The 16,862-nt window shown below is 37.6% G+C and overlaps 1 protein-coding gene across 2 annotated transcripts in view; it reads left to right on the top strand.

Moving 5' to 3' along the window:
- NRDE2 (NRDE-2, necessary for RNA interference, domain containing) overlaps positions 1–16,862 on the top strand; it is a 31,682-nt gene that overhangs the window by 12,025 nt on the left and 2,795 nt on the right. For both annotated transcript variants that reach the window (XM_064658963.1, XM_064658961.1), the window contains exons 5-12: positions 584–1,046; positions 1,245–1,647; positions 5,183–5,316; positions 7,397–7,517; positions 9,420–9,595; positions 10,285–10,671; positions 11,853–12,781; positions 14,935–15,073. In XM_064658963.1, the coding sequence (XP_064515033.1) occupies positions 584–1,046; positions 1,245–1,647; positions 5,183–5,316; positions 7,397–7,517; positions 9,420–9,595; positions 10,285–10,671; positions 11,853–12,781; positions 14,935–15,073 (2,752 nt within the window). The remainder of the gene's footprint in view (positions 1–583; positions 1,047–1,244; positions 1,648–5,182; positions 5,317–7,396; positions 7,518–9,419; positions 9,596–10,284; positions 10,672–11,852; positions 12,782–14,934; positions 15,074–16,862) is intronic.

Below are 16,862 nucleotides of genomic sequence, written 5' to 3'. Positions count from 1 at the left end.
GCATTACATGTCACTATATCTGCCACTGACGTTCTTGGTAATATTTGAAGATGGTATTTTCCTTTCTTAATCCATAGGACTATTGTAGCCTTTATGAATGTGGTCTTTCTTTTCTCTCCACACCCTTGTCCACTTTTTGGCATATAAAATGGACAGGAGCTTAGGGACATAGAAAGAAGTTACTGGACTGAACTAATGTTGTCTGATTTTCAGTTTAAAATAGTCTAATCTAAGTAGCCCTAAATGATGTTGTATGTTGTTCTTTCTCCAGGTTCTACTTGGCTTAAAATGATAGGAAGAAAAAAGTTTTTTCTTCTGTTTGAGTATGACAGATATTGTTGAAGTCAGAGGAAGCTTATTATGATATTAGAAATGTGATGGCATAAATTGGCATATTAAGACTTCATAAACTGAAGTCTTAAATAAGCAGAAAGTTACCAGGTTCTTAAACTTTTGAAGGTCTATGTGTACGTTATTTGAGTCAATTTGAATGCAAGTGTTTCTTCCATGCTTCCTTTCAAGAAGGAGGTGTTTTTTCTGATGTGTATTGTAGAATACATTTGACTGTATTTTCCCTTCTAAGGTATAAAAGGAGAGGGGAGTCCTGCCTTGGCATAGATGTGAAGAAACAGTGTATAACTTGGGACAGTTCTACATCAAAAAGGAAGCAAGTACAGATTCAACCTGAGCGCTACTTTACAAAGAGCAATGTGAAGATGCTGAACACAGATGGGATTCCTGTTTGCAATAAAGATTGTCCATCTGACCCACCTGCTTTTATACCAGTTTCCCAAGCAGAAGCTGATGATTCTTCTGACAGAAAAGAGGTAAATCCTCTTGGGATTTATGATCCATCAACTGCATTGTGGCTACAAGGAAAAGGGCACAAGAGCGCAGACAATGAGTCTGTAAATACGCAGCAAACAATTCAAGAGCCTGGGATAAACATGAACCCCATCCTAATGACAAAAGTGGAAGAACATAACAAGAAAGTCAGAGAAAACCCAAGAGATATTAATGCTTGGATGGAATTTGTTTCTTTTCAGGTATGTATTCTAATAGACCTTGTTGCTTATTATAAGTAATAAATACATAAACATTATATTGTAATTTCATTTGTTTAGTACTGTATATCTTCTGTCGATGAAGAATGAATTGTTAATTCATATTCACAAATGTCAGTATTCTTGTGATTCTAGTGATGATTCTTCCTAATGTTGTAATGGTTTTTCTTTTTGTTGTAGGATGAATTAATGAGAGGACCTAGCCCTTATGCCAGTAAGGGAGAGCAGGAAGTAAGAAGAAAATCACTCAAGTTGATCTTAGAAAAGAAACTGGCTATATTAGAGAGGGCAATAGAAAGTAATCCCAGTAATGTTGATCTGAAACTTGCCAGGCTGAAGCTTTGCGCAGAGTTCTGGGAACCACCAGCTTTGATCAAAGAATGGCAGAAGCTAATTTTCTTGCATCCCAATAATCCAGAGATGTGGAAGAAATACCTTCTGTTCTGTCAAAGTCAGTTCACTACCTTTTCTGTTTCAAAAATCAATAGTCTCTATGGAAAATGTTTGACAACATTGGCAGCTGTACAGGATGGCAGCATGGTATCCCATCCTCTGCTGCCTGGCACAGAAGAAGCCATGCTGGGTAAGGTTCTTTCTGTTTCATATTATGGTCAGATTGTCTTCATAGGAGCTAATTACATTAAGAATAGACTTTCCTATGTATTGTGTGAAGCTTTTCTTCTCTTCAGAATGCCTGGCATCCTGATTTCTTAGCTGAGAATTAAAGGAGATATTCCAACCAAATATGGATATAGCAGATCTTTTTGTTCCCCAGGAGAGTTTATGATACAACATCCAGTAAAGTCTAATGTGCTGAGTGGTTTATAGTGCAGTGTCAGGACTGGAGAATCGCAGCCAACAGCCGAGGGATGCGCTTTTGAAAGAGTGGCTTGTGAAAAAAAAAACAATTATCTCTTGTTCAAAAGTTTTACAGCTAATTACTTTAATCCAGAAAAGAGGAGGAACATGACAAGTCTGATGTGAAATTTTCTTGAGCACCCCGGTTTGTAAATAGAGAATTCTAAACTGTAATACCATGTGAACATGTCTTTTGTATTTGTTCTATGCATATATCTACCACTTGATTATATAATTATCCCTGGAAGGAAAATTAGTCAGATGGTTAGGATGCTGGAGTGGATCCAGGGAAGAAATGAGTTCATGCTCAGTTCTGGCATGGTCTTTAAATTTATTTGGAGCTAAATGGCTTATCCTTTCCCGTTGCAGTTTTGCTTCTCTACCTTGGAGTGTCATTGTGATTATTAATCAATGAGTACACTGAGGAGGGTGAAATATTAATGTCATCATGAATATTTTTGCCTTTTTTTTTCTTTTAAAACTTTTTTTCAATGTACAAGAGACTATGATGAAAGAGTCCATTTTTTAAAATATGTGACCTCCTGTTTTTATCTGAGTCCTGTAACTGCTGTTTCAGCAGTGATGCTGTCTGTTTTGCAATGTCCAGTCTGGACTTAGAGATTTTGATGGTGGGTTTACAAATTAGTTTCAGGTGTTCAGATCTCATGTGGTCTTTGACTGATTCATCTTGGATCAAGCACTGGAAAAAGTGCTGCAAAGGAAAAATCCTGTACTGGCAGGTGGATATTATACAGCCTGATAGCTTCTAATTGCTTCCACTGTCTCTAATTTCCCACACTTCAGTCACTTTGTACACTAACCATGATAAATGATTCTCAGGACAAATGTTTTATTCAGAATCTATTTTTGGCTACAGGAAGGTTTTTCTTTAATTTTGTTTCCCTGCACACATTTGAACATGTGTCTCATTAAAAACGTTTGTTAACTGCTATGAGATTTTTTTTTTTTAGTCCCTTTAACTAGTTAGCTAATATTGATGGTTTTCCAAGTACTTTTTTGCTGGCAGTGTCCATAGATAGGTTAAAATGAAAATGAGCTCAACTTTAGAAGTGGAACAGAAACACAAATTACTTCCTGTTGTTCTGTATTAAGCCTAGAGTGATTTGTTCATGAACACTGTCAAGTATTTTATTTTTCCCCTTTGGAATTCATATGATTGAAGTAGAGAAAATTCCAGTGGGAGACTTCTTGATTTGAGATTTCTTTATTAATGACTCAGCTATATAATTCTTGGGCTGATTTTTAACTGAGAGTAAGGAAGATTAGCAGACTGTTCATTAAGACAGATTGTTTCACAAATTAATTATGAGGAGTAGTAGTATGGATATATAGTAGGCTTGTATCTTCAACCTTTGACCTTTGCTAAGGACAAAGTGTAAGAGCTCTAATTTTAAATAGCAGCACACTGTGCCATCTAGTGTTCAATTCAATACACAGCACTATCTACTTGGAAATGAGTGGGTGGGGTTTTTTTTAAAACATGAAATTTAAGAAAGGTAAAACTGAATTTAAAATGATAGATCAGCTTTTACATAAATTTTGAGATAAAAATTTATAATACTTTAGTAGGAATTGTTAATCAGATAAAGCATTCTCAAATTTTGCTGTGTAAAAGGAATCTTGTTTTTCAAATTATATCTACTGGTTGGAAGAAACATCCTTATCTTTTAAGTCAGTTCAGCTGCAGAAGTGTCTTAGGATCATGGACTGAATTAAGTACATATTCGTTCTATTTACTGCAAAGAAAATGCTGATCTTTGAATTTCTTTAAATATCTTTTTCTTTTTTATAATGCAGAAAATCTTACACTGTAATTTATTTTTGGCACCAGTTTGGCAGCAAATCCTGGTGAGATATTCTCTCATTCAGACTCTTTTAATCAAAGTTCATCTCTTTGAAGTTTTGAGACTAGGAAAGGACAACTTTTTCCATGTCAGTTGAACACAGTGCCTAAATTGGTTAAAATACTTTGGAAGATTCTGTTATATACTTAATAATTGTTTTAGTTGTCTAAATATTTTCAGGAATCTGAGTCTTTGTTATTGGAAACAATCATTAGCTTTGCAGAAAAAGATTGGATTAAATGCCTGGTTTGTATATTCTAGCTGAATTCAGGTTTTTATGTGCACACATCTGATGTACATCTGAATACAGGTGAAAGGAGTAAATCTTTTTCCACTTTTTATTAAAAAATAGCATGATCTTTAGGAGCAGTTGATTCTAAACTATGTTGTTGCATGTGTGTATCTGGACACATAAATATTTTGATTGTTTAAAACCCTCCAAAGCCTGTGCATTTAGTGAAGAAAAAAGTTTTTTAAGAACTAGTTTCAAAGCTGTCAGTGACTTATTTAAGTCTTTATTTACGGGTTTTGGTGGGTTTTTTTGCAAGCCAATTAAGATTATGATTTAAAGCAATTAGGTTTTTGAACAGCCTCTATTTTGTTAAGACTGGAGTGTAATTTGGAGTGATTAAGTATCTCTGAAATGTTCTTGAGCTGCCTGCTAATAGAGGTGTTTATAATACCTGTTATTTTCCAGCTGTTTCATTTAAGACCCTCATTGCAAATATATGACTAGAAAAACTGGGGCTTTGCTCCCCTTTTTGAGCTGGGACTGAGGCTCAGTATGCAGTAGGGATATGGCAGTGATTACAAATAAAATTTGTTGAAGAGCAAGGGATAGGGCTCTTCTCTACTTTTAAGCAGTAACACCTTGACCAAAAGACTGGACTTCTCTTAACTCAGGTCTTATGTAAAGGTGAAGAAAAAGGGAGTGACTGTTGGAATGAAAATGGTATATTACCAAAATATTACCAATGTAACTATCTCATGCAAAACTGAGGCAAAGAGGATTTTTGTTGTTATCAGCTACTGTGTGCATTGTGATAACACCCAGCATCTTCAAAGAGGGCTGTGACCCACTGACAGATGTTGAATACACTGAAGTTGGGACCATTGACTGTCTTTTTCATCAATAAGGACAGTGCGTGTCCAGCATAAATAAAAAGTCATCTCTTTGGTACATTTAAAGTGGACAGTCTTAGAGTTAACTCAACTATGACAGTTTTGACAGGCATTTGTGCTAGTTACTCCCCATGTTTTGGATTTTGATACTATTCCAAAACAATTATGCACTACAGCACTTCATGTATGTATTTTGTATATGTGGGCTGTAATAAAATATTTTGCAACAAAATTAATTTGAAATACTAAAATTTTGTCTTCTTTACTTTACAGCTATATTTATTCAGCAGTGCCACTTTCTGAGACAGGCTGGCCATTCTGAGAAAGCAGTGTCTTTGTTTCAGGCTCTGATTGACTTCACCTTCTTTAAACCTGACAGTGTAAAAGATCTGCCAACAAGGGGACAGGTAGCAATTTCCATTTAAATGGGTGTGTGTCTTTATCTATTACAGAGAGTGCAGTACCAGGAACATGTTGATGAATTTTTGAGGACATAGGGAAATATTTTGGATAACCACTTACTTAGTGATTCTTCAAGGTGATGCTTTCCTTGAAAAAATGCTTGTGGGTTCTCTGGAACTGCAGGCCAAACAGCTACTTCTGCTGTATATAATACAAGTGTGATAAACAGTCATTTCATGACTTCTTTTTTACTAATTAAAGATGAAAAAAAAATCGAAAAAATAGGAAAAAATAGAACTAGCTGACCAATGTCTTTGTCTAGTTAGCACTTGCCCTGCTTCTTTTCCCCAGAAATGCTGTGGTTTTGTTACTGTTGATGGAGAAATCTGATATGACCTAAAATCTCTTTCTCTTCTAGACAGTTCTTGAAAAAATTTCTTAGGTTCTCTGTTACGTGTTTTCATTAATTTGATGCCTCCATTAGGAACACCTTCATGCTTTCAAGTGCCTTTTATTTAACCATTGTAATTCTGTTCAGCTTATTGTGTTAAATGCTAAAGTAGTAAAATGCTTTTTCTCTTAATTTGCTCAGGAGAATTTTGGACATGCACCCCAATAATAATAAGTAAGATAATATTTAGATGCCAGTAGCATCATCCCACTGAACTGTTAGGAACTGTTTTATTTTTAATGGGTGATAGGGAGGGCCACCACTTAGACAGCTGAGCTACCACAGAGAACAAAAATTGAGTTTGCTTCCATTACCTCACCTTCTTCCTCAGAAACCACAATTGAGTCTCCATTTCTGTTCTCTCAGTTAGTACTGTTACCCACAAATGGAGCAATCTTAAAAGTTAAATAATTTTGGCGTCTCCTTAAAGAGCCAAAAGTTAAGAGTTCAGTCACAGCTATCACGTGGGATTTGATATAGTTGCACAGATACACATATACAGAGTTATAGTTCCAGTCATTTGAAAAACTTCAAGATTATCTATAGTATTTAAAAAATCTTAAAGCAGGATGAAAAGGAACCTTGATTTACAAGGGCAGTGTTTTGGTTGAAAAGTGCAGTTCTTGAAAAGAGGAAAATGCCAGATTTACAGCTGATCACACATTCTGCTCTCTTGCAGCAGCGTTATGACTCAGTCTGGAATTACTTGTTTCTGCACTGTTTTCACAGTTCACTTTCTCACTTGCAGCAAAGAATAAATCCATGAGGAGCAGAATTAGAATTTGCAGTTGCTGTAAGCCATGCTTTTTCTGATGTGTTGACGCTTGATTTTTCTTAGAGTAAATTTTATTGTTAATATTTGTATTAACAGTCACATGTCAGTGTCCAGGCCAAGGGTTAGTACTCAGCAGAAGCGTGTAATCAGAGAGAGATGGTCATTAGAGCTAAAGATATACAAAACAGATATACAAATATATATATACAGATATATAAAGATATACAATTGATGAATCTAGAGATGACCAATTGCATAGAGGGAGTGACAGTCAGGACTAGAACCCTGGACTTCTGATTCACTGGAAGGTGCCCTGACCTTACTTACCACCCTGAAATCTGAGAAATGAAAGGCCTTACTGATCTTTTCCTCTTGTCCTTAGTCCAGTCATATTAATGTTCAGCTGTAACATTTTGATTTGACCATAGGTATGTGATTCAGTTACCATTCCATTAGCCAAAATCTTCATAGTCCCATGGAAGTTAGGGGGGAGGGGAGGTTTGGGATCTGAAAGCCACGCCTTGGGGACTTCGGATCTTTATCCTTGAAGGATCCATATAGGACATTAGGCTATTATAGCAAAAGTATTTTGCTATCTTTAAAGCCTAATACCTTTAAAAACAATCTTTATGTTCATGAGAAGAGCTGATGACAGTCCTTATGTGTCACAGGCATAACTGAAGTATTGAGTCCCTGCTGAATCTTAAGCAGCATCTAAAAAAGTCTTCAAGTACAGCAATTGCACCCAGATAGGTGCTTGTAGGGTCTGGAAAACCTAAGTTGACTCAGGTGGTGTTTGTACAGCAGTAAAAATGATTTTTCTCTGTTTTGTTTTGGCTGCCCCTGCCTGAAACAACAGGTGGAATTCTTTGAACCCTTTTGGGATAGTGGAGAACCACGAATTGGAGAAAAAGGAGCAAGAGGCTGGAAAGCATGGATGCACCAACAAGAAAAGGGAGGATGGGTTGCTCTTAAGGATGGTATGTGTGTGTCAATATGTGTATTTTTATGTCCGTGTGTTCTCCTAAACATGTTGATTAGAATGATATAAGCTGTTTCTTCTCATGTTTTTGTGTAGAAGTTCTTAAAAGTATTTACGGAGATTAAGATAATGTCTATCACACTTTCCAGGGAATAGTATGTGTTGAATGTTGTACAATATTGTTTATGGAATATTGCTGTCCTTCCTAGGATGAGAATTAAGGCAGAGGATGGCATATCTGCCACTCTGTGCTGAAAAGGCTAAAAGTGTGAGTAGTTAGTGGACACTAAAAGTGAAAGGAATCTACTTCCTTTAAGACCCTTTCATCATATTGGTAGATGAGGTGGGATTACATTATTAGATGATAGTTGCCTCAAGGATAGCTAGATTAATGATTCTATTTCTAGAATCAGATTTCAGTTTCTTAAGCAAAGATATAGTAGAAGGAGGAGGAAAACCTTTCCTTTTTCTTTGTGATGCAGAAAATGAAGGAATTCCATTTTCACTTGCCTGGAGTGCTTCTGGGTGGGCAGTGATGCAGAAAATGCCTCCCTGCTGCTTAGTCTCACTTTGTTTTCTGGTCTACAGCGCTTCCCTTCATGCCAAGGACTAGTTCTCAATCAGATAAATTGTGAGGGGAAGCAGGGGACTGGAATGTGTCTGACCAGAGATGAGCTGTCTCTGCTTTCGCTGTTCCTGCTACTGCAGCAACTCTAATGAAGCAAGTTTGGCTCTGCTTTTAGTAAACAAAGGAACTGAAAGATGATCATGCACTTCCCTTGTCCCTGGATTAAGCTGGAATTTTCTTGGCACATACAAGTGCTTTTCCCCTTACGTGTCAACTCCAAAAGTTCAGGTGCAGTCTACAATCAAGTGCGATCATTAAAACTGCCAGGTTTTATCAAACTTTGGTTAGAGCGTGGAAATGCTGTCGTTTTTCACAGACTTACTGGCTAAGGGAGAGGCTACTGATCACAAAAAATATATAGAAGGTAAAAATCTTGCAACCACCTGTTTGTTTTACCTGACATTTAAGAACTGGGGTTGGGAGTGTTTTACCTATTTAATGGCAAATGTCAGGATCAAGAATGTGGAGGTGGTGTAGAAATGGCTTGATTTTCTTACCAAAAAAAAAAATTAGTGCAGGTAACCATTAAATTTGGAGGGCTATTTTTTCCTCAAGAACAAGAAAGAAAAAATGTGTCAGAAAAATCTCTACAAGCTTTCCTTTAGCCTACAGGTTCTGCACAGAATTAATATATTGCTGTCACAGGAAAAATATGAAAATTTTATTTAATAGTCCAGAAAGATTATCATAAAAGTGGATATGGTTAAGCACTTCATTTTGTGTGTGTTTAACTACATGGGTTGTTTCAATTGCACATTAATGCAAATATTGAAAATACCAGGTATTTTAAAACAATATGTCCAAGCTTGTTTTGCAGTGTTTAATTTTGAAGTACTACTTTTTCATACAGTGTTTTTCTCAAGATGTTTTATGCACACAAGTATTCATAGAGCATATATGAGATTTTATACCTAGGTATGAAGAGCCTAAATTGCACAAAAAGATGACTGACTCTTGGCTGTTGCTTGCAAATTGCTATTGATGAAAGTGGTCCACGACCCATCAGTGTTTTCTCCTCTATGAGAAAGTTTGAGTGCTGACACTGATTCAGACCTTCTGAAAGTTTGGAAACTTCCCACTCTTACAGAGTTGGTGTCAAACCCCAGAACTGTAATGTGGAAATTCTCAGCTCTGTCTTGTGTCTGTTTTATTAGCACTGTATTTGTTTACATTGTTAAAGTAGTTAAATTGTGTGTCGTGTCTGACCTTTGGATTTGGTGAATTAATTTTTCTTTAATAATTTTGTGTGTGTGTGTCTTGGTTTGATTTTAGATGATGAGGATGATGAAGAGATAGATGAGGATCAAGAAATAAAGGATAAAACTCTCCCCAAGTGGCATATTTGGTTGGATATTGAATATTCCCGTGAAGCAAGGCATTGGTTACCTTGGAGGCCAGACAAAACCAAAAAGGAAACTGAAGAAGATTGTGAAGATCCAGAAAGACAGGTCACTGATATATAATAAAACAAGGGGAGATGATAAGACTAATTATCCTTTAATTTGAATTCATTGCTAGTGGATATGTTAGAAGAGTATTACTTTTCTTCATTTGGAAGAAAGATCTTTTCTTTTTTTGAAATTCCAGATTTACTTGAGGTTTTATGCTGAGACTTCTCAAATCCATAGGAAGCTCATGGTAAACTTTGGAAGGTCTGCAGGCAAATAGTCTGTCTTTGCTGTTCACTGATGCCTGTCATCTGTTTGTGGGAATGTCACAGAAATCTTGTGTTTAAGAAGATTTAGGCATTAAATAAACAAAGGTTTTGTTGCCTTTAAGTCAGATAGTTGGATTTTTTTTTTCCCTTGGGAAATAGTCAGACATTGATTTTCAAATAAAAATGTGTTAAATGGCCTAAGCCAATAATGTCTGCAGACCTTCATTGTGTAAGTTTTCTGTGGAGGTCTTTGATGCTCAAGGGCGAAGAAATCTCTTCATAGCAAAGTAACAGTCTGACTGGAAAACCATATTGTTGTTTTACTTCTCTCTTTTTAATTTGAATCACATTCTCATACCACTTAATAGTAATTCTAAATTTTATTGACTTGAAAAGGTTCTTTAATTACATAAGTTACAGATTTACTGCTTTTATTTGATTGCCTGAATTAATGGAGTTTTGTAATTTGGATTTTTTTAGGTGTTATTTGATGATCTTGGACCATCTTTAATCCGTCTTTCAAATCCAAATCTTCAACATCAACTATTGTACTCATTTTTGCAATTCCTAGGAGTTCCATGTACAAGTAAACTCTTTCCTTCCAGTCTCTATATTGCCATGGATGAAAATAACATCTTTGACAGTGTGCTTTATGATGATAAACCGCTGACTTCTGTTGATTTTCCACTTTCTGGATTCAACAGTATTGGTCATATGGACACAATGCTACGAGGGAGACGTCAGATAGGCCACTGTAAAGAAGGAGAGGAGTTCATACAGAATGTTTTCCATGTTCTATTCCAGATATTTACAGGAAAGGAAAAATCTAATCTGTCTATTTGTTGGTTACAGTATGAAATATATAAGGTAATGAGAAGTCTGCATATAATGACTTTTGTAATTTGTGGCTTTATTCTATATTCATGTTTATATTGAATTAAAATAAATATTGATGAAAATTGTCTTGCAGGACTAAGTATTCAAATCAGGAAATGCTAGTTAAGATTGCACTGGGGGTAAAAAAAACCAGCAAACTGACGAACCCTTTTCTTCAATATGTGTTACACACTGGCATACATTCAGCAAACTTTTCTAAAGTTTTGGATAAATGTTATTATATGATACATTATATGCTGGGCAGGAATGGTCGCAAGTGGTTTTTTTACAGGGCAAAGTGAGTCAACCTAGTACTTTTACCAAACTGTTCTACTAAGTGCATAATTCCCCAATACCGTAATACAAGCACCTAATCAAGAAACTTTCTACTTCTTATACAAGTTACATTTGGAGTCTTATTGAACACTCCAATCTTACTTATCACTTGCTGCAGCCCTGGCAGTGTTCAAGGCCAGGTTATATAAGGCCTTGAGCAACCTGGTCTAGTGGAAGGTGTTCCTGCCTGCTGCAGGGAAGGTTGGGACTAGATGATCTTGAAGGTCCCTTCCAACCCTTAACATTCTATGAATATGGATTTATTCAAGTAAACCTGTTCTAATAAATGCCCACAGAAGGGCAGAGAATCTAGGTTGTCTTCCTAATGCTTAAGAAAGTTTGATATTGTGTTTCCTTATGGATAAGATCCCTGTCTCTTACTTCAACACTACCTGACCAGAAGGTCTCCTGTCCTTTAATCTTCCCATCTGATCTCCAGATTTGTCTGTCAGAATGTTTCCTGCTGTGAAAAGCTACTTGGGTTTACTTGTGCTAGTCATAAGATGCATAATTTATTTTTCCTTTCTCAGTCGTTGCAAGTTAGCAGCTCTGTGTTTGAGCAGTTGGCCTTTTAAAAGAGTGAAATGTGATATTACTTAATGTCAGCAGCAGGAATAAGAATGATAAGTGTGTGTAATTTGGCTGTATTGGAGGGAGCTGACAACAGGCAGTTGTGGCAACTTAGAGTACTTAGTAGCAACAGATCTGGCTGGTGGTGAAATATGGAACAATATGAAAACAAAACACAGTAATGAAGTAAAAAATTGCTGTGAGGATTTTTTTCTCTTTTCTTCTTCCACCCCTCTCAAAATTTGCTCTGTTTATTTACCCTGCAGGTGATTCAATGTCTCGAAGCAAAAAAGAAAAAGAAGCTAAAAGCACAAGGGAGGAGAAGTAAAAAGCTGGCCAAGAATTTCCTTAAAGCACCTGACAACCGAAACAACCTTACTCTCTGGAAACTCTATGCCTACCTAGAATGGCTGCTTGGTAACACAGATGATGCCAGGAAGGTGTTTGACACAGCTCTTTGCACAGCAGGGACAGGAGGATTGAAGAGTGCCCACCTCTGCAGCCTCAGCCTGCTTTATGCTCAGCTGGAAGTGGAACTGCTAGAAAGTATAGAAGGGGCTGTTATGTCACGTGCTGTTCATATATTGACCAAGTTGACTGAAAGTGGACCATATGTGCCCTATAGCGGACAAGTGTTATCTGTTAATGTCTTGAAAGCTCGTAAAACATATGAGCATGCACTGCAAGATTATTTAAGTAAAATGCCAGTTTCTGATCAGGATCAGGTCAGTGATACTGATCAGCTGGTTAACTTGGTTGGTTGTTATGCACTGTTCCAGTATTTGACTGTTGGGATTGATGCCGCAGTACTAATATATACACAGGCTTCAGAAAAACTTGAAGCTTCTGGTCCACAGAAATGTGAAAAAACTGGAGAGAATTTTGGCATTCAAAATTTTCCCAGTGCTCTTGAAGCTGTCATGCTGCTGCATACAAATTTACTGAGATTTCACATGAAAATTAGTGTTTATCCTTTGAATCCTCTGCGAGAGGCACTAACGGAGGCTCTGAAACGGTATCCTAGCAACCAGTCTCTTTGGAGGTCATACATCCACATCCAAAGAAAGTCCCACAGTGCTAGCAAAGCACGAAGATTTTTTGATAATGTCACAAGGTCTACTAACTCTTTAGAGCCATGGCTGTTTGCAATCCAAGCAGAGCAGATGAGAAAAAAACTCACAGAGAAAGTCCAGAGGTAATACCTTGCAGGTTGTTATAATTATGCTTTTTTAAATCTGTCTGATAACTTAATAGAGGAGAGCAAATGCTGTCATAGTTCTCATTTTGCAGATGAAGCTGTAACTAGGGAAGATTTTTTGTTCAAGGCTGATCAGGGAGTCAATAGCAGAATCTTGAATAGAATTAAAGCCCTAGGGGATACCCTCATGTCCTTTCTACTGGACCAGATTTTGTGTTGCTTTGTTTGATTACTTGCTACTGGCATCAGAGTGGTACACATTCCTTTAAAGAATTTTTAAATAACTAAGCCTGTGTAGATGGCCAAGGTAGACACTATGAGCTTAGAAACTGCTGCATTATAATGCTACAGCAATAAGGGAGTGTAATACAGAGCTATGCTGCAGTTTCTGTCTGAGCTGGCTGCTCTACTTTATTTCTGGATCACAGAATACAATTGTGGCAGATCTGTTTCCATAGTGAGTCCTTGAGAGTTTAGTTTTCATATGGGGCTGTTGCTAGGTAGAAGAGGCTGGAAATTCTCTTTATTTGCAGTGGTCTGTGATTTTTCTTTTTGCTCCTGAGAAAGGAGGAAAGGGTAGGAAATGTGGGGAACAAGGTATGTGTTCATTCTTAGAGCTTAGTCTCTTAACTGTTGTCTGCTTGTTGATTGAAGCTACCTATCTGCTACCTACATATCTCTAATAACATGGGCAGCTTGGTTGTTTGCGTCTGCACGTAGCAACAGATTTCTAGTAAAGTATTATCTGCAAGTTTTACATAGCTGTAAGCTTACACACTTGGTGAAATTACATAATTATCAATATACTTTGAAATGAGGGCACATCCACTGCTTTGATTGCCGCAGTTGGGCAACAGGCATTGATACATGATAGTGACATTCCTGAGCTGTCACTCTGTCATCCTAAATTGCAGTAAGAATTCTACAGGCATCAGATGTAAAGGAGGATTGGATTTCAATTTACTGTTAATTACAGATTGACACTATGATAGATTTTCATTATTTTTACTGGAAACTGATGTTGAGTTCCTTTCCAGATTTTTTGCTGCTAGCATAGCCTTTCCTGTAGGTTATATTTATTTGTAAGGGACAAATTGGATTTTGCAAGAGCAGAGCTGAACTACTGCAACAGGGAGATAAGTGGCCTGTCATTCATGCATAAAACTAATGTTTTGTGATGTTGTGACAAACTAAGAAAATGTCTGTGCTGTATGTGACTGTTTTCTATTCTGGCTTGTATTTCTGCTTGTTTAAGTGCACGGAATTCAGATGAAGAAATGAACATGAAAGGTAAAACAGAAACATATGGAAGTCAGTGTTAGGTACAAGGCTTCAAATATCTGATTCCATGCAGAATAGATTTCATAATTTTGCCTCGGGGCAAAGGTTAAGATGAGAGGACAAATTACCTCAAAGACCCTTGAAAAAAGAGGCAGATTAGGAGCCAAGTGTTGATGGTGAGTGGGACAAGCTGGCAGGCTAAGCAAGCACGCACAGACAGAAGGAACATTGCCGTGAGTGCTCCAGGCTGTTTCATCAAGCTCAAGCCACTCCGTATCAGCTGTAGATGGAAATCAATGCTTTGGTGAAAAATACCTGCTTTTGTGTTGTGCCTGGAACTTAAGGAATTTGAATCTCTGGGTGAAAGTTATTATTTTAATCATGGTTGAGATCCAGAGCTGTAATTTTGGCCTGGATTGAAGACCAGTGTACGGCCATACATGAATGATGGGGTAAATTTGAACAAACTGGCCTGGGCACCAGGAGATCTACTGACCTAGACTTGAATTTGGTTTGAGATGCTATGCCAAGCTTAGAATGAAGAAATTATCTTGAATTAAGATGTTTTAAGGTCATATGATAGTGGGTTATCATATTCAAAAAGAAATTACTTTTGACTATGCTAAAAGAATTTTTCACAAAAATATATATTTTTTTAACTACTTTTCCTATTTAAAAATGTGTTGATTATATTAGCAAGTGCTAAAAATACTTTTAATAACATGCAGAGTTTGTAGCGTGAATTACAAAAACCTGGCTATATACAGTGCTGCAGAGACAGTACATTGTTCTTTACCCTCTCTTACCTGGATGTGGTCCCTTAGCTTGGGTTTAAAGGACTCTTGTTTCTGCTTTTGTCTCTGTTTCAGGGCAGATGTTGGTGAAGTACATTGTACTATTCCTGAAACTGGATTAACAAATCGCATTGTAGCTCTATTTGAACACGCAGTTCAGAGTGAAAATGGTACCCATTGTCCATTGCTGTGGAGAATGTATTTGAACTTTATGGTAAGATGAAGACTTATCAGTTTTGGTTTATTTTACCATATTTGTAATTCTCATGAACACAGCTGCAATCCTATATAAAAGAATGAATACTAAATGCTGCCATGCCTCTATGATTTGCAAGGTGATATATGTGAGTTGTATTGGTTCTTATTGCTGGGAATATTAAGGAAAATGTAATTCACATGGATTAGGAGTAGTAGCTTTGACAGTGTAGTCTTAATATGGATGCAGGCAAGTTACTGTGTCTGTCATCTTACATAGATAAAAATATGTCATAAAATGTCAATAGATGGATTCCACCCAATCTTACAAAATAAAGATAAGTTGTCAGGGGAGAAAAACTTAAGAAAAGAGGAAGTAAATTGTAGGGATGTATGTTTTATTATTTTTTATGTGAGTAAAATCAGAAAAGATGACTTTTCTTTATGTTTTAGACCTACTTTGTGGTTCTGAAAGGAAATTACAAGGTCTTTGATATTTCAGTCAAATCTCTATCCTGCTTTTTTTTAACTTCACAGAATCACAGAATGGTTGAAGTTGAAAGGGACCTCTGGAGGTCATCTTGTTCAACCACCTAGAGCTGGTTGTCTACTACAGTGTCTAGATAGGTTTTGAATATCTCCTGTGAACTCCATAACTCTCCAGGCAACCCATGCTACTGCTCAGTAACACTCACAGTAAAACACTGTTTCCTGATGTTCAGACAGAGCCTCCTGTGATTTGGTTTGTCTGTTGCCTCTGATCCTGTCACTGGGCACCACTAAAAAGGGTCCGGCTCCCTCTTCTTTGCACCCTCCCTTCAGGCGTTTATATATAAGTTCACCCCCCAAGCCTTCTCTAGGCTAGAGTCCCCACTCTCTCTGCCTCCCCTCTTAAGAGAGATACCCATGTCATCTTAGTGGCCCTTCGCTGGACTCTTTCCAGTATCTGCATGTCTGTCTTTTACAGGGAAGCCAGCAGCTGGACGCAGGATGTCAGATGTGACCTCACCAGTGCTGAGTAGAGGGGCAGGATCACCTCCCTCAGCCTGCTGGCAGTGCTTTGCCTGATGCAGTCCAGCAAGGACACATTGCTTGTTCCTGCTCAAGTTAATGTCCACCAGGACCCCAGTTCCTCTTCTGCCAAGCTGCTTTCCAGCTGAGTAGGCCCCAGCATATATTGGTGCATGGGGTTGTTCCTTCCCAGTTGCAGGAATTTACACTTCTCCTTGTTGAACTTTGAGGTTCCTGTCAGCTGATTTCTCCATCCTATTATGTTCCCTCTGGATGGCAGCATGACCCTCGGGTGTATCAGCTATGCTCTCTGCAAGCTTGCTGAGGGTGTAGTCTGCACCATTAGCCAGGTCATTAACAAACATGTTCAATGACATTGGACCCAATACTGTCCCCAGGGGTACTGCTAGTTACTGGCCTGCAACTAGACTTGTTCCATGGATCTCCACCCTCTGGGCCCAGACTTTGAGACAGCTTTCCATCTGTCTTGCTGTCTGTGCATCCAACTCTTACGTCAGCTGCTTGTTTAGGAGGATCTTATGGGAGACAGTATCAAAAGGCCTTACTGAAGTCCAGATAGACAATGTCCACTTGTGATTGTTCAGCCTGGAGGAGTGAAGGGTCCTGGAACATACTGTCAATGTATAGAAATACCTCATAAGAGGGTGTGAAGACAGCCAGACTCTTCTCAGTGCTGCCCAGTGACAGGACAAGAGGCAAAAGCCACAAGCTGAATCAATATATCAAATTCTGTTTAGACATGAGAAAGAGGTTTTTTACTGTGAGGGTTGTGAAAC

This window comes from Pseudopipra pipra, chromosome 6, assembly GCF_036250125.1.
Source record: "Pseudopipra pipra isolate bDixPip1 chromosome 6, bDixPip1.hap1, whole genome shotgun sequence".
NCBI classification, from domain to species: domain Eukaryota; kingdom Metazoa; phylum Chordata; class Aves; order Passeriformes; family Pipridae; genus Pseudopipra; species Pseudopipra pipra.
The sequence above is the reverse complement of the archived record's forward strand: the minus strand, read 5'-3'. Positions and strand labels throughout refer to the sequence as shown.